A 22628-nucleotide genomic window follows, 5' to 3' on the forward strand; every position below is an offset into this window, starting at 1 on the left:
GCTGTAGATAATTAATAGGTAATTAATAGAGACTTGCAGTTTCATGTATACCCCTCTATCCTCTTTTTCTGTTTTACTAGGCATATACGAAGGTCCATATTATGTGATGTTTGTTAAGTTCAAAAATAAAAAAAATTAAAATCGATCAATCATCAATATAGTCCTTTGTCCTGTCTTGCACCCAGGATGCAGAATCGCTATGCCGGCCCCTCCTACCAGTGAATCCTCGCCAAGCCCCGCCTCCAAACGCGCACACTGGTTAACACATTCAGGCCCCTCCCACTCGGGAGGAAATGGAAGCCTGGCCCCGCCCCTAAAGGTCAGCCGGCTGGAACATCCAAGCCCTCGGCGCAGAGTTGGACTTCGCCCCGCCCCGCCTCGCCCCGCCCCGCCTCGCCCCGCCCTCTGCCGCAGGAAGCGTCGGTGGACGCGGGGGCTGAGCATGCGCCCTCGGAGGCGGCGGCGCATGCTCAGTAGCGCAAGCGGAGTTTGTGTGTGCGCGGGAGGCGCCTTGGCCTCCGAGAGTCCTGGGCCGCGCGGGGTCGCGCGGGCATGGCGGCCTCCCTGTGGATGGGGGACGTAAGTGAGCACGCACGGGCCGGCAGAGGGTGCGCGGGTGGAGCTGCGGGCGGGCGGGGCGCGGGGAGGTGGTGTAGGGTGAGAATCAGGACACCCACCCCCCCCACCTCAGCCGGTGGTGCGGGGAGTTGAGCACTCGTCCCGGGGATGGGAGGGACTTGAGTTCGAATTCCAGACCGGCTCTTCCTTCTTAGTCATTTATCTTCTCCGGGCCTCAGCTTCTGCCTCTGTAAAATGGGCTTTTGTGGGCGTGGGTGCAAAAGGCTTTGAGTAGTTGCTCAGTACTGTACTCGGCCATCACAGATTTTAGGATTATTAGGGATGAATGTGGGGCCTTGGGCCTGAAAGTGACCCCCAAGGAGATGGGGATGGCATTCCAACAGTTATTATCTCTAGTCCAGAGAGGCAGCCACCTATTAATCGCTTACTGAATACCAGGCGGGACATTTATTAAGCACCTGCTGTATGTCAGGCACCTCCTTAAGCGTTTGGGGCGGCACAGAGAAAGGAAAACCAATCAGTCCCTACTCCCCAGGGGTTTTCGTTCTAATGGAGACCACACAGAAAGGGGGCGGGGCTTGAGGGTCTTTATCCCCATCAAAACTAAAGAAAAGGACCCTTGAGCTTTCAAGCTGGATCTAGTATAGAGTTCATTATTTAGTGTTTAAAGCGCTCAGAGCCTGGCCCCTTCCTACCTTTCCTGACTTCTTACACTTGGATTATCCTCCATAAGGTACAGGGAACACTGACCTACCAGTTCCTCAAACTGGACACTTCCATGTCCATACTCCAGACCTTTGCCAACTCGTTGTTGCCCAGTGCTTGGAACGCTACCCCTCCTCTCCTTTGACCCTTAGCTTCCCTAGCTTCTTTAAAGATAATGCAATCCCACCTTTTGCAAGAAACCTTCCTTCTCTGTCTATTCCCCTTCCTCCAGTACCTTCCTCCTATGACTTACTTCTGTTTACATTGTATATATCATGCACGTGCCTAGTTATTTGCATATCGCCCTCCTTACCAGAATGTGAGCTTCTTGGCACGTTCAGTAAGAAAAGCGATTCCAAATTAATGCAGACAAAGGGACTAAAATGTCCATACCCTTTGAACAAAAGATTCCCCTACAAAGTTTATATCCCAAGAAGTCCACTGATGAGCAACAAAGTCCCCACAAACACCAAAATATTTATAGTAGCACTTTTTTTGTGGTTTAAAAAAAAACTTGGGGGGAAAAAAAAGTAATTGTTCATGGATTGGAGAAGGGTCTAAGAAGCAAATTGTAGTCCGTGGGTGTGATTGTGATACTTGAATAGAATACTACTGAGCCCTAAGAAATGAGGACAGTGATGGGTTTGAGAAGCATGAGAAGCTCTATATGAAGCCGTGCAATGAACTCACATTTATTAAGTACCTATTGTGTGCCAGGTACAGTGCTAAGTGCTAGAATAAATGGAGCAGAGCCCTGAAAATTACAACAATGTAAGTGGAAAGAATCACCACCCAAAATGTTAAAGTACTGTAAAATTACAAAGCACAAACATGGTTCCAAAGAAGAGATGAGAAGATACCCTTAGCCCACCTCTTCGCAGAGCTGGGAGGTTCACAAACATTGCATATATTTTTAGATTGTTTTCTATATATGGATTTTTGCTGAATTTTTGTCTTAAAACGTATTATTTGTTATATGGGATAGCTCTCTGGGAGGGGGGAAAGGAGAGGATACTGGGGAAGATTTTGGTGATATAAAAAAGAAAAGACCAAAATAAACATTTTTTTAGAGAATGTCAACTCCCTGAGGGACTGTTTTTGCTTGTCTTTGTAGCCCCAATTCTTAGCCCATAGTAAGCACTTAATAAATTCGTGCTGATCGATGGGTTGGTTGGTTGAATGTGCCAGCATTGGAGTAGGTGCTGGGAGAGAAATAACTCTTCTTCAGAAGCTTACATTCTACTGGAATTCTCCACCTACTGAAGGTGAATGACCACCAGTCTGGAGATGCAAAGTAAATACTTTGTGTGGAAGGAGACATTAACAACTGAGGAAATCCAGAAGGGCCCCCTATGGGAGGTGGTACTGGGCTAGGCCCCAAAGAGAGAGGTAGGGCTTAAAGATTTACAAACTGTTTTCATTTAATTCTCACTCAAAATACTTTACTTAAGTTTTTTCACTGGGTCCTCAGCACAACCCTGTGAAGTACCCAGGGTGGTATTATGTCCATTTTACAGATGAGGAAATTGAGGCAGAGGGGCTAGCATGCACTTTGCCTGGGGCCGCACAGCTAGTAAGGGTTAGAAATGAGATTCAGAGCCAGGTTTTCCTGCTTTGAAGTCTACTTGGCCTTGGGAGGTAGATATTCCAGGTATTATTTCTGTATTTCAAATGAAGAATGTTCAGAGAAGCTGAGTCCTTGGCAGTCTTGAGGAAGGCAGACACGGCCTCTCCCTGGCTGCTGGGGGGTGTGGTAGGGGACTGGTGCTTACCTCCTGGTTTCTCCAACAGTGCTGGTTTTCTTGCAGCTGGAACCCTACATGGACGAAAACTTTATCTCCAGAGCTTTCGCCACCATGGGAGAGACCGTTCTCAGCGTTAAAATTATCCGCAACAGGCTCACTGGGTACTGTATTTTCCAAGCTGCTTCTCTTATCATGAAGATTCTGAAATGGTTTAATGGTACTCTCTTATGTCCTTACCTCCCTATCATTTCTCCTCCCCAGAGGAACTCTCCTTTGTAGCAGATGAATAGGGTCAAGCAAAACCAGGAAGTGGGTAGCGTTTCATCCTCAGTCCTCTGGAGTTGTGATGGGACGTTGTGACCAGAGTTTCTAAGCCTTTCAAAGTTGTTTCTCTCTACAGCATTGTTGTTATTTCTCCTGGTTCTGCTCACTTCACTCTGCTTCAGTTCATACAAGTCTTCCCAGGTTTTTCTGAAACCATCCTGTTCCTCATTTCTTCCCCAGTGGATGGGCATCCCCTCAGTTTCCATTCGTTGCCTCCACAGAAGGAGCGGCGGTGAATGTTTTTGGAAACATGGGTCCTATTCCTTTTTATTTGGGGCTTAAACCTGATCATGATATCGCTAGGTCCATTGGTATGCACAGCATAATAGCTAACTTGGGGCCCAGTTGCAGAGTGCTCTCCAGAACGGTTGAACCAGTTCACAGCTCGAGCAGCAGTCCATGAATGTACCTGTTTCCCACATAACTCGTCTGGCATTTGTCGTTTTCCATTTTTGTCAGCTTTGCCAATGTGATGGGTATGAGGTGGTACCTCAGAGACTTTAATTTACATTTCTCTAATGATTAATGATTTTTTCATCTGGCGATTAATAGCGTAGGACTTTCCTTAGAAAACTGTTTATTCATATCCTATGACCTTCCATGATCCTATGATCTCCAGTGACAGGAAGCTCACTACCACGCGAGTACATCGATGTTAGATAAATGTTTGTTTTTTTTTTTAACTTTGGTGAGGCAATTGGGGTTAAGTGATTTGCCCAGGGTCACATAGCTAGTGAGTGTCAAGTGTCTGAGGTTGGATTTGAACTCAGGTCCTCCTCACTGCAAGGCCAGAGCTCAATCCACTGCGCCACCTAGCTGCCCCGAGATAAATGTATTTTGGAAAGTCCTTCCTGATATTGAACTGAAATTTGCTTCTCTGTAACTTCACAGGACCATAGATCTGAAGCTGGAAGGGACCTCAGAGCATCTAGGTCAATCCTTTTATTTTATTTTATTTTTTTCCCATCAGTTTAGAAGTGAGGAAACTGAGGCACAAGTGGTTTAAGGGACTTGCCTAAGGTCACAAAGGTAGTATGTGTCAGAGATGGGATTTGAACTGAGGTCCTCTGATAGGTCCCCCTGGCCTTTTTGGCCATTTTCATTTCCATTAGCATTCTCAGACAGAACCAGATGAGAGAGAAGGGAAACCCAGGTGAATAAGTCACTACTCTTCTCCAGATCTCAGTTTCCCTATCTGTCAAATAAGGATGATTCCTGAGTTCCCTTCCAGTTTAAGACTGAATGATTTGTTCAGAACTTTATACTTTTCAAAGTAGCTTTGCATAGGACTATGTAGCTAGAAGGTTGATGGTGGCACAGAAGAGAGAATGATGGGCTTAGAGTCAGGAAAACTTTAATTCAAGTCCAGCTCCAGACTCTTACTAGCTAGCTGTGTGACCCCTGGGCAAGTCACTTAACCCTGCTTGCCTCAGTTTCCCCATATGTAAAATGGGGATAATAAATAAAAACACCTAGGGTGCTTGTGAGGATAAGACAATATTTGTAAAGTGCTTAGCACAGTGTCTGGCCCATAGTAGGTGCTATATAAATGTTTCCTATTACTAGCTATGTGGCCCTTAGTTTCCTTATCCGTAAAATGGGGGTGATGATAGCACCTACCTCCCAGGGTTATTTTTGAGGGTCAAATGAGATAATATTTGTAAAATGCTTTGCAAAACTTAAAGTGCTATATAAATGATAGCAGCAAAAAAAAAAATGATCTGTACAAGGATGTGTGGGGGAGACATAACTAATCAACAGTTCATGTGAAAAAGATCTGAGGTTCTTAGGGGGCTGCAAGCTTAATGTGAGTTAACAATGTGACGTGGCAGGCAGAAGAAATGTTCATTTGATCTTAGGCTGTACTGTTAGAGGCATGTCCAGGGTGAAGGAAGTAATGGTCCTGCTGCTATCTGTGCTGGCCAGACACACCTGGAGGCCTGTGTTCCATTCTGAGTGCCTCGTTTGAGAAAGTTTCCATGGCCAACTGGAGTATATGCAAGGAAGGGCAGCCACAAGGGGTAGGAAGTGAGGACCACACATGGGGACCATAGGGGGATCACTGGAAGAGTAAGGGGAGGAATGATAACCTTCTTCAGGCCTTTGCAGGCTGGCGATAGCCAAGAGGGATGAGCCGCCTTCTGCTGGGCCCCAGAGGACAGAACTAGGGACAATTGGAGGAAGTTACAGAGGGGCAGGTTCCAGCTCAACAGGGCTCAACACACTAAAATGCTGAGCTGTCCCAAAGCGGAACAGCCTGGCTTGGGAAGTAGGGAATTCTTCCTCCCCACAAGTGTTTGGCAGCAGGCCAGCTCCATGACCTTGTGGTAGCAGAGCCGTGATCGGGTTTGGGGGAGTCTTCCCAACTCTGATCCTCTGTTACTAGGAAATAATCTCACCTGTGATTATTGATTAAATTAGGATTATAGGGTTATGGATACCTTGGGAGCTAGAGAGTGTTCCAGGGGAGGCTGTCGAGGGGATTCTCGTGCAGGAAAAGCTTTGCCATCCCGTCCTTGCCATTACCACCAACAGTAACATTAGTGTTTGTATGTATAGGTGAGAGGCTGCGTGGTATAATGGGGGAGACCTGCAATTACACCCCAGACAAACACTGACTTGTGAGCAGGTCTCTTCATGGTACATTGTTCTAGGCAGCTCCCCAGGACTAGGAGTCGCTGGAAAGGTGTTGGCCTGCATTTGGTAGCAGGCAGTTCCTCATCACAGGTGTGATCGCTGTCCCTTTCCCATCTACAGATCACCCTAGCCACATGTCAGTCAAGCCTCGCCTCTGATGACCTGGCTGTGTGACTCTGGGCAAGTCATTCCCCCTCTCAGAGCTCCCAGGCAATCCTCCAGCACTCTTAAGTTGTTGAACCCTTAATGATCCCCTTTGGTAGAGGCAGCTCTCAAACTGGGAGTTCCCTGTACCAGTCCAGTTATATAAGAGCAGAGATCCCAGGTAACACAGCATGAGCTCCATAAGACCATCTGGTTTCCTTCCACAGAACTGTGTCTTCAGAGCTGGAAGGGCCTTGGAGATCTGCTCGTCCAGTTTACAGACACTCCGAGTCACTCAGGTCTTAAGTCGCCAAGCTGGCAGTTGACTGCATGTCCTCTGGCCCTTTTGCTGGGACACCTCTAATTAGGGCTTCCTTCTCAGAGGTCACTAGGTCTCACCCTAACCCTGATCTCGCCTTCCTTTCTCTCCAGGATCCCTGCTGGCTACTGCTTTGTGGAATTTGCTGATCTGGCCACAGCTGAGAAGTGTTTGCATAAAATAAATGGAAAACCCCTCCCCGGAGCCACACCAGTAAGGACCATGAGTTTGTCATGGGAGCCTGAGTGAGATGCTAGTCACAGGGTGGATGCAATGCTAGGCCAAGAGAAGGAAGCCTCTGCCTGGTGTCCCCAGGCAGGCATGCCTGCTCCACCAGGAGGAGATAAGTTTGAGAGTGGCCCGAGGTTCAGGGTCGTTCACTGACTTGTCAGTGGCCCCACAGTAAGTGTTGGAGGAGGGCCCCCACAGTCCAGAACATGTGTCCACTCCGACACCCTTGGTCTACCTTCAGTTCGCAGCTGTTGATCATAAGTGTTGATAGCAGTGATAACTCCTCTTGTTGTAGGATGTTGAGGAAAGGCTTTCTATCCGTGATCACATTTGTCCCCCACAGCAACCCTGTAGGGTAGGTAGTGCAAGTGTTATTATTCCCATTTTACAGATGATGAAACTGAGGCTCAGAGAGGTTTACTGACTTGCCTAAGGTCACCTAGCTTGTAAGTGGTGGAGCTGGAACTTGAACCCAGGTCTCCTGACTCCCCAGTCCAGGGTTCTTTCCACTGCACCACCCCACGCTGTACCAAGTTGGCACACCAGTGAGTACATCCATGGTTATTTCATGCCTCTTCTGAATGTTGTTTGGCCCTAGAGTGACCCTCTCCTGACTCTGCCCTATTGTTTCAGGCAAAACGTTTTAAACTGAACTATGCCACTTATGGGAAACAACCAGATAACAGGTGAGTCCAGGCGGGACCCCAGGGCTGCTCCCTCTTCTGTAGCCATGGGGCATCAGAGCCGTAGCAGTGGGTGCTGGGGCCTGGCCTGCTGGGCCTAGCCTGTGGTGGCTTTGGGAGCATGCCCAGAAAGAACGCCAAAGCCTCATGTGGCTGAGCCTCACGTGACGTCCAGCTGTGACCATGTCCAGCCCCCTGGCTTGCTTTCTCTGCCGTCAGTTTCTTGTCTTCCTTGAGGTTATGGTTCATACCTTCTCCTTCTTGTGTCCCTTTACCCCCACCCCCCACATACATGCATGCACATATACAGAGTATATTGATTTTTGTTTTGGCAAAGGGTGGGACGGGAAGGGGATAAGACTGCCTCTTTCTCGGTGTAAATTTTAGAGGAGGCCATAGCTCTGAGCATTCCTCCTGGGCTCCGGACTCCCTAGTTACCCCTCTTTGGAACCCTGCAAAGTTACCCATACCGGGGTTTCCAAGGATGGCATGGGGTCAGCCAGACACACACCGTGAAGCAGGAGACTGCTGGGCTGTGATTCTGAGCAGTAGAGGAAGGGTCTCCTTGATGACCAGGAGGATCCTTGGAAGGTCACAGCTTCCCGCCAGGCCCGGAGGAAGGGCCCACTGCAGTGGGTTAGGTCCGTAGGGCTCTTCTTAGCTCTGCTCTGCCCTTTGTCTCTGATTGTGTCCTTCTCTCTCTCCCTCAGCCCTGAGTACTCACTCTTTGTAAGGGACCTCAGCCCAGACGTGGATGATGGCATGCTCTACGAATTCTTTGTTAAAGTCTACCCCTCTTGTCGAGGAGGCAAGGTGGTCCTGGACCAGGCAGGAGTCTCTAAGTAAGGCCATCACCCCCACCCCCATCCCTGTGTCTTCCCCCTTCAGAGCAGTTGTCAGAATTCTGAAGAAAGTGAACAGGCCAGTATGATTGGCAGAAGATGTAGGGGACATGCTTAGGGGGCGTAGGGGCCAGATGAACACTGGCTCCTGCAGCGAGGACCTTCAGCCTCTGAGCTGACTCATTCAAGGAGGATAGGGGTGTGATTCATAGAACCCAAGGGGGCCTGCGAGGCTCCACAGGCTTTTGTAGATGTGACCTCCTACTTGCTTTGCTGAGCTTAATCAAATGGATTTCACAATATGTCTGAGCTGGGAGGGCCCTTAGAACACAGGATGTCAGAGCTGGGAGGGCCTTTAGAACAGAGAATCTCTGTCAGAGCTGGGAGGACCCTTAGAACACAGGATGTCAGGGCTAGGAGGGTCCTTAGAACATAGAATGTCAGAGCTGGGAGGGTCCTTAGAACACAGGATGTCAGAGCTGGGAGGGTCCTTAGAACACAGGATGTCAGAACTGGGAGGGTCCTTAGAACACAGGATGCCTTTAGAACAGAGAATGTCAGAACGGGGAGGGCCCTTAGAACACAAGATGTCAGAGCTGGGAGGGGCCTTAGAACACAGAATGTGAGAGCTGGGAGGACCTTAGAACACAGGATGTCAGAGCTGGGAGGACCTTAGAACACAGGATGTCAGAGCTGGGAGGACCTTAGAACACAGAATGTCAGAGCTGGGAGGGGCCTTAGAACACAGGATGTCAGAGCTGGGAGGGCCTTTAGAACAGAGAATGTCAGAGCTGGGAGGGTCCTTAGAGCACAGGATGTCAGGGCTGGGAGGGTCTTTAGAACAAAGAATGTCAGAGCTGGGAGGGTCCTTAGAGCACAGGATGTCAGAGCTGGGAGGGTCCTTAGAACACAGGATGTCAGAGCTGGGAGGGTCCTTAGAACACAGGATGTCAGAGCTGGGAGGGTCCTTAGAACACAGGATGTCAGAGTTGGGAGGGGACCTCAAGGTTGTCTAGTCTAAGGCCTTCATTTTAGAGGTGGAAGAGGGAAAGTGACTTCCTCAGGGTCACACAATGAACTAGCAGGCTCCAACCAGCCCAGAGTCCTGGTTTCTTGGTCCCAGTCCAGGGTGGTTGGCCTTTGTCATTACTGCCTTGTCCCCCTTCATCTCCCACGGCCAACCCCACCAGACCATGAAGGCCGCTCCAAGAGGGTGCTCATGTCTTCCCTCTAGCTCTCTGTTCCCTTATCTTTAAAATAAAGAAACTCCTAGCTGTGTGACCCTGGACAAGTCACTTAATCCCAATTGGCTTAAAAAAAAAAAAAAGTAAAATAAGGAAACTCTTTAAGTTTTCTTCCCTGCCCAGCATACTGTGCTGCTGCATCTCAGTTTTTCCTGAACTGTCATTTACCCATTCTGGGCCTCAGTTTCCTTTTCAGAAGGTGATATTAGACCACAGTTGTGTTAGGGGGATAATTCTGGAGTAGGTTTAAAAGCAAGCTTGTGTTAAAGTGCTGGAGAGAGAGAAGGTCAGCCTTGTTCACACAGTGCATGTTGGGCTTCGGAATTCTTGAGCACCTCAAACACCCCTTCACTTTGAACGTCTTCCCTGCCCTGGCTGGTCACAGCCAAAGCGGGGATAACAGGGCACTGGCTCTTTGGGCAAGAAGGATGCAAGGGTGCGCCCTAAAGCATCAGGGCTTACATCTTCACAGAGGTGACCCACACTCCCTTAGAGCTGCCCTTGCCGTTCCCCATGGGGGTCCTCCATTTTGGGGGGGCTTCCAGATCTTGGACGGAGCCCCCTGAGAGAGTCCACTAGGTCTTTGTGCCTGTCTGCACAAAGGGCTGTCATGCAGGCATATGTGCCCGGCTTCAACCCTAGTCTCCGTAAGGAAATTTTCACTTGGGAGCAGTTGGTTCTGGTGTGTTAGAGATTTCCCCACAGGCTCAGGTTCAAGGCTGCATTTGATTTGGTGTTGGTGGCCACAGAAAACATTTCTAGAAGGATATTTTTTTTTCTAGAACACTGTTCTGGAATAGCAAGTGTTTCCCTAGCTCCTCATTCGTTTATTCAGTGAGAATTCGAGCACCTCATCCTGTGTTAGGCCTCATGGGAATACAGAGAAGCAAAGACATTTGAAATGGTTAAATGGATGCCGGACCAGGGTCAGGGAACGTCACCAGGCAACCTGGGATGCATGCCCAGCGAGAGGTCCGGCTTACTAGGGCTCTGAGGTCAGGGGGAAGCGCCGGGATGGCTCCTCGGGAATCTGTGAAGGTTGGGGAGAACTTGGCTAGGAGTGTGGGCAGAGGCCATTCCAGGGGAGAGCAGCGTGGCAGCATGAACAGAGGGATGTCCATAGGTGGCCAGCTGGCTGGGGAGGGCCAGGTGAGGAGGCAAAGCATTATGGCTTGAAATAAAATTCTGAGTTCCTCCAAGTCCCAGCTTAGGAATCCTCTGTGGTTTTGCCAGCCCTGCCCACTTGCCTAGGAGGGCCCGAGCACGGCCCAGTGCGGCCACCTGGGACTGAACTGATGCTTCTTTCTTCAGGGGTTATGGCTTCGTGAAATTCACGGACGAGCTGGAACAGAAGCGGGCCCTGACTGAGTGCCAAGGTGCAGTGGGGCTGGGTTCAAAGCCAGTGCGCCTGAGCGTGGCTATCCCCAAGGCGTAAGTCCCGGGCCTGGGCGGGGGATGGGGAGGGAACCAGAACATTCTTGCCCCAGGATTCTGCATCTCTTTGGTTAGCTCTCAGCGACGAGGGAAATGAGAGCTGGATGGAACCTCCAAGGTCATTTAGACCAACAAGCCCCTCTTTTGATAATGAGGCAACAGGCCCCGATGTCACCCAGGTAGTAAGTGCCAGAGCCCAGATTTGAACCCGGGCCCTGCAAAGCCAAAATTGACCTTCGTTCTGCTATACCCCATCCCCACTGACTGGCTGCAAGGGTTTCCCCTTCCGACTTCACTGCTCCAAGAGGAGTGCCTTCCTCTATTCAAGGCTGTATGAATACTAGACCCTCACTCTTCAAAACCAACCGCAGATTGGTGGTGGCTTCCTGAGCCTGTGTCTGTGAAGGAGGAGGAATGTGGCTTGGCTGGTTAGCTCGTCAAGGGACACTGATCTTGGCTGGATCCCATCCCCTCTTCCTTTCCCTCTCCTCCCTACCGGGGGTTTGTAGGCAGGGCTCTGGAAGGCTTTTGGCCTTCTGGATCTCCCCCGGTCTCAGGTGGTGGATAGAGTTCAGGGTGGCATGCACTTACCACTGGGTGACCTTGGGCAAGGCTCCTCAGCCCTCCAGATCTCAGATCCTTCATCTGAAGAATGAAAGGGTTGGCCTAGATGAGCTTAGAGAGCCCTTCTGGTTCTCAGTCTAGGATTCCCTGGTCAGTGACCTTAGGAAGGAGGTCAAGCCAGTCCCTGTGCCGGCCTGCAGCTCGCTGGGATTGATTACCTCAGGCTGGCTGGGGCTTCGAGCAGGGGGTCATGGTGACGGACATGTCTGCTTTCCTTTGTCCATTCCCTGTGCCCTAAGGAACAGAGTGAAACCCATGGAGTACAGCCAGATGTACAGCTATAGTCTCAACCAGTATTATCAGCAGTACCAGAACTACTACGCACAGTGGGGTTATGACCAGAACACCGGCAGCTACAGCTACAGCTACCCCCAGTATGGCTACACCCAGAGCACCATGCAGGTACACCCAGAGCACCTGGCTGGGCGGGGAGGAGGAGGGAAGGAAGGAAACCAGAGAGGGAGCAGGATGGATCATACCGGCCCTGCGTCTGGTGGAAGGACAGGGAGAGCTCCATGGGGAAGCAAATGGTCACACAGTGGAGGGAGGGAGATCCCCTTAAAGAGGGTATTTAGGAAAAAATGGTTCAGGATAAACTTAGGGAGCGGTGAGAAAGGGCCATCTTTTTCTCTTCCTGGTGATCACATATGACTTCTGGGGGACACCCTCTGTATTCAGTGGTTGTCTCCATTTCCTTTTCATTGGCAACATAAATGTGTTCAAAAGTTTCTATAATACAATTGGAGTTGACATTTTCAAAAGAAATAGTGGTGGGGACAGGATCCAGTGTCCCGAAGGGCCCCCCATGCTAGAGAGCAGCCTTCTTTAGCAGTGTTTGTGGATTTCTGGGGGCCCTCATGTGCCTCTCCCCTCTCCCTTTGACAGACATATGAAGAAGTTGGTGACGATGCATTGGAAGGTAAGATGCTTCTTTCCCACTCTGAGATGCTTGCCTTTCCCCAGCCGAGGCCCTTAGAGGCTCTGGCTCTGCTACCACCTCAGCCCCATCATTCTACTTTTCTGTTCTCCAAAGCCAAGTTAAAAGTCTAGTGGAGAGTCAGAATTTGAACCCAGGTTTCCTGACTCCTCGGCCCCAGTTCTCATTTCTGGACTGTGCTACCACAGTAGTGTCTAGCTAAGGGAATGGAGCAGCTGGGGACCCTGGAACCTTGGAGAATTTTACTTTCCTGGTGTTGGCCATAAAGCCTGAGAGCTAAGAATGCCTACAGTGTTTCAAGGTCTCACTCTGCTGCTGGCTGGGGCCCGAGAAGGCCAAACTCACACTCTCCAGGTTCCCCAAGGCCTCTGCCCACCCATCTGACCATTAGAGATGTGTGCCCCAGACAGCTCTAGCAAAAATATGACCAGAGATCTCCAAACAGTGACAGGGGCTGACTGTGCGCAGCATTCCTCTGAGGTGGCCCCCCTCCCCATCATGGGGGATGGTCAGAGAATGGTCATCATGTTGCGGTTTCATGGTATGTTGTGGCATCACCATCCCAAAGAATTCAGAGTCAGACTGCCTCTCATCTAAGTATAGGCATTTATTGAGAATTGATGCCCCTCAGAAGTGGGCTAGGTTCTAAGAGGAACCAGCAACTTAGTGAGACCTCACAGGCAAATTTATAGCGTGATGATGCTGATTGCACAACAGAAATTATGAGTATTAGAAAGGCAGGAGGAGTTTGTTAAGGGATTGGGTAATGGGAGGGATTCCTTCTATGGTTCAGTGGTCAAACATCCTGGTCATGCTGCTTTCCGATTGGCTAGCTATTGTGGTCCTGTCTGGTCAAGATGGATAGTTAAGTATCGTGGTCCTGTCTTGGGCTAAATGGACGGTGTGATTGTGGTTGAGTACAAGGATACACCTGTTCAAATATGTGAATTGGGTCTGGGGGCAGTGGGCTCTATTGAGTCTGGGGGCCTGAGGTGTGGTTAAATCAGTGCATGCCTGCTGTTTGGGGGGCCCATAAGGAAGTTAGAATGTTGGGACTAGGGGCAGCTTTATCAGGATTCTGTCAATTATAGTTACTCAGTCTTGAGCTTTCTTTTAGTGTTGTTTTACTTAATATTATTGTAGTCATGTGTATGTATCATTCTCCTGGTTCTGCTCTTTATTCTGCATCAGATCATACATGTCTTCTCCTGATTTACTAACTTTTTTAAAAGTTTCATGAACACATTTCTTTTTCTAATTAAATCTTATCTATTTCAATTATCAAACTTAGACACAGATGCGTGCGCACACATACACAGGAAAAAGAACCCCCGTCACAAGTAAGCAGTCTGGCAAAACAAACTCCCATATTGGCCACGTCCACAAATGTGCCTTCCATTTTGCACCTTTTCTCCTGTCTCAGGAGGCAGGCATCGTCTTCACCATGGGTGCTGTCCAGTCATGCTTGATCCGAGTTCTTAAGTCTTTCATAATTGTTAGGAACATGTTTCTTAGAAAGACTTTTTGTGTTTTTCCACCCCACTGTCCTGAACAGTAGGCACACTACTTTAAACCCCACAGTGTTACATGTGTATAATTTTGAATTAGAAAGTGCTTTGGGAAATATAGTCAGAGAGATATGGAGGTGTGCCAAAACTTGATTTTCAAGCCATAGAGTACACACCTACATGCCTGCCTTTGCTGGTTTGATAAAGGGAAATAGGAGAAAATTAGATTTGAATCAACTAATACTAAATATACACAGTGTGCCAGGTGTATTATTGGCCCTGCCCTTGAGGAGAGAAATAAACATACAGTAATTTCTGGAGGGACAGAGTGCTGCCCACTGGGAGGCTCATCAGGAAGAACCTGGAGTCCAGACTTCCTGCCTTAACCCCTCAGTGCCCTGGCAACTCTCTTACAGCTGTCAAGGTGTAGAGAAGGGTGGAACTGCATTGGTGGGCGTTTCCAGCACTGGGGGATGCTCTTGCCAGTGAAATCACGGGTCCAGCCCAGTTGGCTGTCTCTCAAGTATTCCTGATTAGTTCTCAGTCCCCCTTCCTCTGTATCTTGATTCTTGGTCCTTTCATTCCTACTTAACTTTTCTTCATATGATACTGCTTACTGTGTACTGCTTTTTTTTTTTAAACTTTAAAAAGTTGCTGGGGCAGCTTGGTGGCACAGTGGATAGAGCACTGGCCCTGGAGTTAGGAGAACCTGAGTTCAAATTCCGGCCTCAGACACTTGACACTTACTACCTGTGTGACCCTGGGCAAGTCACTTAACCCCAAGTGCCTCACAAAAAAAAAGTTGCTTATTATTTGTATGTGCTTCAACTTACGAATTCTCATTATTAGTCATTAACAATGGTGTCCCAACCTAGGTAAAGGGCTGGTGCAGTGAACAGAGAGCATGGGGTTGGGAAGACCAGAATTCAAATCCAGCCTCAGGCACTAGCTGTGTGACCCTGGGCAAGGCACTTAATCTGACTGCCTTAGTTTTTTCAACTGTAGAATGAGAATCATGATAGTACCTATTTCAGTAGGTGCCTAATAAATACTTGTTCCCTCCCCCTACTCCGGGCCAAGAACCTTTCTGACTACTAGGTAAGGAAATATTAGGCCTGCCTTAGCTTCCAGGGAGACAGGTAGACAACACACGGTCCCCTACTAACCCTCTCTTCTCCCTCTGTAACCATCCAGACCCGACACCTCAGCTGGATGTGAATGAAGCCAACAAAGAGTTCATGGAGCAGAGTGAGGAGCTCTATGATGCTATGATGAACTGTCACTGGCAGCCTTTGGACACTGTCTCATCAGAGATCCCCCCTGTGATGTAGCTCAGCTGAGCTCACAGCTCAGCACCTCTGCAAGGACTATATAGGAAGAGGAGGGCCAGGAGGAACATTGGAAACTTTTAACCTTTTTGAAATGTAATTTATAAAATTTTAATAATATTTGCTCAAATAGCAAATACACTCCAACTGACACCGAAGGGAAGAAATGACGCCTTTCAGTCTTCCTATAGGAATGGGACTTTGGGAGATGGGCTCCCCCTTCCCTACAAAAGGAGGGTCCTTATGGCCAGCCTGAAGCCCTACCTCAGAAAAGTCAAAAGTCCAGCCACTTACTAGGAGCTGAAGGATTGGAATCTCAGCCTTAAAATGGCTGGTCCTCGGCTTTCCTAGGGGGAAAGGATAGTAGTAAGAAATAGGTCAACAATTTTAACTGATGGGTGAAGCTCTTTGGATTTTTGAGTAACTGACAAGGTTAACTTTGTGGGGACTACAGTCATCTCCTTGTGAGGTAACTATCAGGTGTTTTATTTGTTCAGGGAGCATTTCCCCAATTCAGGAGGGGCTCCCCAACAGGCTCCAAAGAGCCCTGCAACATTGTGTGCCTCTTTCTAATGAGCTTACAGTATTTGGGTAAAGACAAGCCTATAATCACCTCCATTCATAAGGTTGTTGGCTTCACTGAAATACTTCAGTTTCCAAAAGTTTTCAGACAAAAACTAATCACACAGATATTCAGTTTTTCTATTGTTTATTGATAAAAAAATTATTGGGCTTCTCCCAGTGTGTCCCTTCATGTAACAGAAAAACCAGTATGAATTTACATACAAGATTCAGCCTTTCCTGAAAGAAGTCAGCACACATTTTATCAAAAAGAAACATGAATCATACACCATCACCATCTCGTTGTAAAGGTCAAGCAGGCAGGCTTCTGTGGGGGAAAAAAGGATAAACAATCAGTAAGCTCTGAACTGGACCCAGCCTCGTGGGTAATGGTGCTTGCGCCTGGTCTCAGTCCCATATCCGCAAGTGTCATCCAAGTCATGTCTACCAGATTGAGATTCATCCTTGACCAGTCACAGGGCGACCAACTTTGGCAGAATCCAAGGGACCTGCAGGCTGACCCCACATCATGACAGAGGCCATGCGCTGGGGGATCACATTAGGACGAAGCCTCAGCAGACAACTGGCTCCCCAGTGACTTGGGACTCACCTGATCAAACCTGATCCAGCAGAAAGCAAGCAGGTATCCTTGGCCAGATGCGCTCATGACTTGCTTCTCGGCACTAAGGTTTAAAAAAACGATAACCTGAATGCTCTAAACCCAAACTTAAAGCACCAGACTTGATCCTTGAACCTTTCAAGCCCAGACAGCAAGAGAACCAAAGCCACTGCAGTGAGTGGAACCAGCCCCAGGAGACAGAATGACTTCCAGTTAAGTTCCCCCACATTTGTACCTTTGTGTGCGTTTGTGAATATAGGAAAGCTGAGTGGCAGCTACAGGTACTTGGTGACCCGCGCTGTCAAAGTCTTTCCAGCATGTTCTCGCATGCAGTTGGAGACCCTGTGGCTACTTCAAGCCACAGCCCTTGATGAGACATGCTGGTGAGATATTCTTTATTCAGATGGTAAACCCAGCTCATTTAAGCCAGGTTTGTTTTATCTGTTCATGGACAGGAATCCATGAGTGCACTGTGCCAGCACACTTGCTGGGGAGCCCGTTACCACATTCAGGGGAAGAAACATGAGCTATACCATGAGTAACTGGTCCTCATTAGCCCAGAAGGGAGCCAGACCTAGTCCAGGTCACGTCTGTTTTGTACAAATAATCTTCTATTTATTGTGGGTACAAACTGCAGGTCTCCTCCGTGAAGTAAATCTATCTTCAGTGCCTGTCTCAAATGCTTGCTGGTAAGTCAGGTTTCTGAACCCTACCCACCACTCACAAATTAAAAGGCTTTGATAACTAACCTCTCACCCATTCCACTCACCTGCTAAGGGAGCACAGGCCAATCAGATTATCACCTCTTCTTTAGCTAGTGGTCAGTACCGAGTGTTCCTGGAAGAGGTGAAAATACAATCTGAGTGAAAATAAATTCAATACAGGGGTTTCCAATACTAGCACCACCAGCCCCTATGCTCTGTGGATAAAGAGCTGGACTCAAAAGGTCAAGTCACTTGACCTGCCCCCCTTCTGTTTCCTGATATGGAAGATAGGGCTAATATGCCTGAAGCAGGCATTTCACAGTTCACTGCTGTCATCTTCAGAGAAAACAATGTACACAAAATGCTTTCCACCCTCCAAGACCTTGTTAAAGCTAACCTCATCTGCACCAAAGCTGCTACTCTGTCAGGATGGACAATATACCCCTGAACCAACGGGTGAGTTCAGGTAGCACAGGCAGCTTCTGTCTTTTCCCATAATGTTGTTATTCTACCACAGAGATAAATAGAACAACGACCGTCGGGAAACTGTCACTCTGGGCTCCTTTTTGACTGCAACAGCTATAGGAAGAACTGCAGCAGCTTCGATAAGGGCCTGCAGCTGCAGAGGCAGGAGGGGGAGGTCTGGCCTCAGACCAGCGGGCACTCTCACGGCCACAGGACAGTGGATCAGCAGAGGCTGAATCCCCTTCCAACAAAAGCCCTTTGGTGGTAAGGGTTCCTCAGGCTGGCCTTCCCCCTCTTTCTACAGCCCCATTTCTACAGCATCTGCTAATAGGTATACAAGTTTCCTGGGGTGATGGCACCCCTATCAGCCCTAGTTAGCTACCCCAAAGAGGCCTGGGTTCAAGGGCACCCCCTCTCACTGTTCCCTTCTCCAATCAGGATGCTAAGAAGCAGTGCTGGCAAGGTCCTGAGAAGTCATAGTGTGACCTAATTTTACAGAGGCAGGAATGAGAACCCAGCTCTGGACCTCATCTTGCTAGGAGGCCCAGACCTGGCCTGGGCAGTCCTCCTCTCCCCTCCCCCCACCAAGCCAAAGGAGGACCAGAAATGAAGCTCCCTGGCCCAGACACCAGGAGCCTGGGAGGAGAGAGATGGGCTAAGATCCCTTTCCTTCTCTAGAGCTCAGAATTATGCTGAAATTGGGGGGATGAGGAGACCCCAAAAATGACACGTAAAGGCTCCTTCCCGCTCCCCTTTGTCATCGATGGTCCCATGGCTTTAAAGCTGGAAGCTCAGCACAGTGCCCGGCACATAGTAGGCGCTTCCCAAACGTTTACTGAACTCAAGGCACCTTAGAGCTCGAATCACTTCACAAATGTGTCTCGAGGCCCAGCAGAACGCGATTTGCCTTTGGTCAGCCATGACTCTGTTAGGGGAGGGGACCCCAAACCTGACCTTCCTTTTTCAAAGCGTTCAGAGCTGGAAGGGACCACAAGTTAGCTGATCCAACCGCTTCATTTTACGGGAGAAGGAACTGAGGCCCCTAGAGGTTTAGTAAACTTGCCCAAGGTCACACGCGGGCGATGCGCAGAGACAAGACTTGAACCCGGACCCAGACTCCAAATCCAAGGCTCCTTCCACTCTATGAAGAGGCCCCTCCCTGCTCCAAGCCCCACCGGCGGCGCCCAGGCGGAGCAGTCGCAGCCGCAGCCGCGGCTCAGTCTAACCCTCGCCCGTCCTGCGGCAGAGGCCTACTCACTTCTCCAGGCCCGAAGGAAGCCCCCTCCCCGTTCGGCCGGGACACAGAGTCCGGGTCACGTGCGTGTGCACGTACGGAAAACGTTTCGGCGGCGCCCGGCTGCTCCCTCATCGCGCATGCCCAGTGTGCATCACCCCCGCGCAGGCCTCGGCCACGCTCTCCGCAACCAGGGAGGCGACTCTTCTAGCCAACCATTTTCCATCCGGCACCTGGAGGAGCCCTAGCCAGGCCATCAGGCCGGAAGGTTCCTCTGTCAGGGTGCAGAAACTGGATGATGGACACAAAGGCACCACCTGGCATCGTGTAGCGAAAGGACAAACACCTCTCGGGAAATCCTTTATATACCCACAGGCCCCGCCCCCCCTCATGTCGTCCTGTGCCGCTTGATGATTGGCTGTTGTCAGGGCACGCGACGCCTCAGAGCTCCTGGGAATTGTAGTTCTGATCCACTGCGCATACGCGTGATGTAACTTCCGGGACTTCTGGGTACAGCACTTTTGGCACGCGTTGAACTTGCGCTTTTGTCTATTTCAAGCCCCATTTCAAACCTTAAGGTTCTGTGCCACCCTAGACAAGTCGCTTCAGCTCTTTGATCCTCAGTTTCTTCATCTGTAAAGTGAGGATAATATTGAAATAATCCATGTCAAATGTTTTTAAAATCTTAAATCGCTATGTGTGTCACTGGATGTTGTGGGGGGTTTGTAGACCCAGGCTGCCTACCTTTGCTAAAACATCGCTCTGACATTTTTAAGGTATGCGTCTTACACCCCCCCCCCCCCCCCCCGCCTATTACTGTGCTGCAGGGAACATTCAGTCTTGCCTGCCTCCCACTATATTCCTCCCCTTGTCCCATCACCTAGCATACTATCCTTCTCTCCAGAGCCTGAAAAACTCCATCCCGACTCCGAACTCCACTCAAGTCACCCTTTGCAACCAGATTCTTTGCTGTTCCTGAAAGAAACACTCATCTCCCCGACTCTGCCTTTGCACTAGTCTCTCTGCCTCCTGGCTTCCTTCAAATCTCATCTTCTGTAAGAAGCCTTTCCTGACGTCCTCCCCTTCCCCAGCCCATCCCCCCACCCCCACAGCTCACAGGCTTCCCTAGGACATCACCTCGGTGATTAACTCTGTGTAATCTTGTATGTTACTTTCATGACGTCTACCCCAATAAAGCATAAGCTCCTTGAGGGCAGGAACTATTTTTGCTTTTCTTTGTATCCCTGGAACTTAATAAGCGCTTAATAAATGTTCATTGATTTGACTTAATCTAGACCCCCCACCTTGCTGTTCCTCCATTTATCACCTCCCTAGTCTTCCAGGCGCCCATATTCTCCACCCCAACTCTGATTTCCACTTCTAGATCTGGGAACAATAACCAACTCAACCCCCACCCCTGCCCCAAGTCTGTCAGTCCCTGTAAGGCTCCACTCACCATCCCGGTGATTCCCAGGATGAAACAGAGATCCTTGGCCACCACTCCCAAATATGCGGAGCATTCCCCTATTAGCATGTAAGCTGCCTGTGGGCAGAAATGGTCTTTACTTTTGCTTTTTCTATTACCAAAGTTTAGCAAGCTGCCTGACACGTGGTAATTGAGTAATGCTTTTTTATTCATTCATTCAATCCACCATCACCCTGGGGAAACCTAATTTCACCACCAAAACAAACAAACAAAGAAAACAAAAACAAAAACAAACAAAAAAACCTCTAAAAAGCTGGGTTAAGTGACTTACCTAGGTCCCACAGGAAGATCATCTTCCTGATTCCGAGCCCTGTGCGCTGTACACTGTGCCCCCTAGTGGCCAGATAGGGAGGTGTGCAAACGCTAGTGATGTGATCTAGCCTAGAGGACTTCATATGCTGGGACAAGCTGGGCACCAGGGAAAGGGAAGGTGTTAGACCCATACTGGGGTACCCTGAGACCTGTGTACTGGGGCACCGCAAATTGCCACCAACTGACAGCTTTGTCGACCATTAGCTATTTCTGGGCCACAGATCCAGGGTGGACTGACGAGGGGACTTAAACCTCTTCTTCTGGGGGGAGACGTGGTCCCAGGCCCTAGGTTGACTCTACTGGATAAGTGGGGAGCAAGTTCAGATACAAGCAACTTCCTGGTGACTTGGACCCCAGGAACAAAGCAGTTCCAAATTCTATCCCTCTCTCCCCTCCCCCCTCCCTGAGACAATAAGCAGTCCAATATAGATTATACAAGTACAATCGTGTAAAACATTTCCTTATTGGTCATTTTGTGCAAGAAGACTCCAAAAAAAAAAAAAAGTGAAAGAAAGAGGGAAAAAGAAAAAAAGAAAAGTGAAAAATAATATGCTTCAGCCTGCATTCAGACAATATCAGTTCTTTATCTGGAGGCAGTTAGTATGACACCATGAGTCCTTTGGGATTGTCTTGGATCATTGTATTGCTGAGAATAGCTAAGTCATATGCAATTCTTCATTGTACAGTATTGCTGTTACTGTGTACATTCTCTTGGTTCTGCTCACTTCATTTTCCATCAGTTCATATAAATCTTTCCAGACAGTTCTGAAATTATCCTGCTTGTCATTCCTTATATCACAATAATATTCCATCACAATCTGATAGCACAGCTTGTTCAGCCATTCCCCAATTGATGGGCATGCCCTCAATTTCCAATTCTTAGCCACCACACAAAAAAAGCTGCTATAAATATTTTTGTACATACAGGTCCTTCCCCCCTCCCTTTTTTTTATCTCTTTGAGATACAGACTTAGCAGTGGCAGTAGGATCAAAGGGTATCACAGTTTTTTAGCCCTTTGAGCAGAGTTCCAAATTTCTCTCCAGAAGTTGTATCAGTTTACAACTCCACCAACTGTGCATTAGTGGCCCAGTTTTCCCACATCCCCTTCAACATTTATCATTTTCCTTTTTTGTCATATTAGCCAATCTGATAGGTGTGAAGGGATACCTCAGAGTTGTTTTAATTTGCATTTCTCTAATCAATAATGATTTAGAGCATTTTTTCACGACTATAGTTACCTTTGACTTCTTTGAAAACTGCCTGTTCATATCCTTTGACCATATCAACTGGAGAATGACTTGTATTTTTATGAATTTGACTCAGTTCTCTATATGGTTGAGAAATGTGGCCTTTATCAGAGATACTTGTTGCAAAAATTTTTCCCACAGTTTTCTGCTTTCCTTTTAATTTGTTTGCACTGGTTTTATTTGCAAAAAGTCTTTAATTTTATATGATCAAAATTATCTATTTGCATTTTGCAATACTCTGTCTTGTTTGGTCCTAAATTCTTCCCTCATCTATTGATCTGACAGATACACTATTCCATGCTCTCCTAATTCGCTTATGGTATCACCCTTTATTTGTAAATCATGTGCCCATTTTGACCTTATCTTGGCATATGATGTGAGATGTTGGTCTACACCTAGTTTCTGCCATACTGTTTTCCAGTATTCCCAGCAGTTTTCAAGAAATCTTAAAAGGAAACTGCCCAAATCTTTTAGAACAAGAGGGTAGAGTGGAAATAAAAGGAATCCATCAGTCACTTTCTGTAAGAAACCCCAAAATGAAAACTCCCAGGAACATCATAGTCAAAATCCAGAGCTTCCATATCAAAGAAAAAATACTGCAAGCAGCCAGAAAGAAAGAATTAAGTATCAAGGAGCCCCAGTCAGGATCACATATGATCACATATACAGTTACCACTATAAAAAAGTAGGGAAAGGCAGAGGACATAGGCTTACA

The 22628-nt window shown here is 48.3% G+C and overlaps 1 protein-coding gene, 1 long non-coding RNA gene and 3 other non-coding genes across 8 annotated transcripts; 1 reads left to right on the forward strand and 4 right to left on the reverse strand.

Annotated features, from left to right (window-relative positions):
* The first annotated feature begins 502 nt into the window (after positions 1-502).
* On the forward strand, positions 503-15407 carry TRNAU1AP (tRNA selenocysteine 1 associated protein 1). Of its 3 annotated transcripts, none has more exons than XM_027864575.1 (9): positions 503-579; positions 3093-3190; positions 6567-6666; positions 7318-7370; positions 8078-8209; positions 10765-10884; positions 11751-11913; positions 12397-12430; positions 15151-15407. In XM_027864575.1, exons 1-9 carry the CDS (start codon positions 553-555, stop codon positions 15285-15287), a joined length of 864 nt encoding a protein of 287 aa, XP_027720376.1. In that variant the 5' UTR covers positions 503-552; the 3' UTR covers positions 15288-15407. The 3 variants fall into 3 exon arrangements, with proteins under 3 accessions (XP_027720376.1, XP_027720377.1, XP_027720378.1); XM_027864576.1 differs by having other exon boundaries at positions 11757-11913; XM_027864577.1 differs by lacking the exon at positions 503-579 and adding an exon at positions 2656-2673.
* A 569-nt stretch (positions 15408-15976) lies between these two features.
* On the reverse strand, positions 15977-20639 carry LOC114044846. Of its 2 annotated transcripts, XR_003569306.1 has the most exons (6): positions 20625-20639; positions 20324-20410; positions 18892-19500; positions 17234-17301; positions 16456-16528; positions 15977-16173 (listed from the first exon to the last, which is right to left on the reverse strand). It is a non-coding gene; the product is annotated as an uncharacterized LOC114044846 (long non-coding RNA). The 2 variants fall into 2 exon arrangements; XR_003569307.1 differs by lacking the exon at positions 20324-20410.
* LOC114045017 lies at positions 16246-16319 on the reverse strand. Its single transcript, XR_003569331.1, has one exon. It is a non-coding gene; the product is annotated as a small nucleolar RNA SNORD99 (small nucleolar RNA).
* Positions 16716-16847, reverse strand: LOC114045012. Its single transcript, XR_003569326.1, has one exon. It is a non-coding gene; the product is annotated as a small nucleolar RNA SNORA44 (small nucleolar RNA).
* Positions 17649-17785, reverse strand: LOC114045011. The gene has a single exon (XR_003569325.1). It is a non-coding gene; the product is annotated as a small nucleolar RNA SNORA16B/SNORA16A family (small nucleolar RNA).
* Positions 20640-22628: the final 1989 nt, after the last annotated feature.

Source organism: Vombatus ursinus, unplaced genomic scaffold (assembly GCF_900497805.2).
Source record: "Vombatus ursinus unplaced genomic scaffold, bare-nosed wombat genome assembly UNPS02014775.1, whole genome shotgun sequence".
Taxonomy (NCBI): Eukaryota; Metazoa; Chordata; class Mammalia; order Diprotodontia; family Vombatidae; genus Vombatus; species Vombatus ursinus.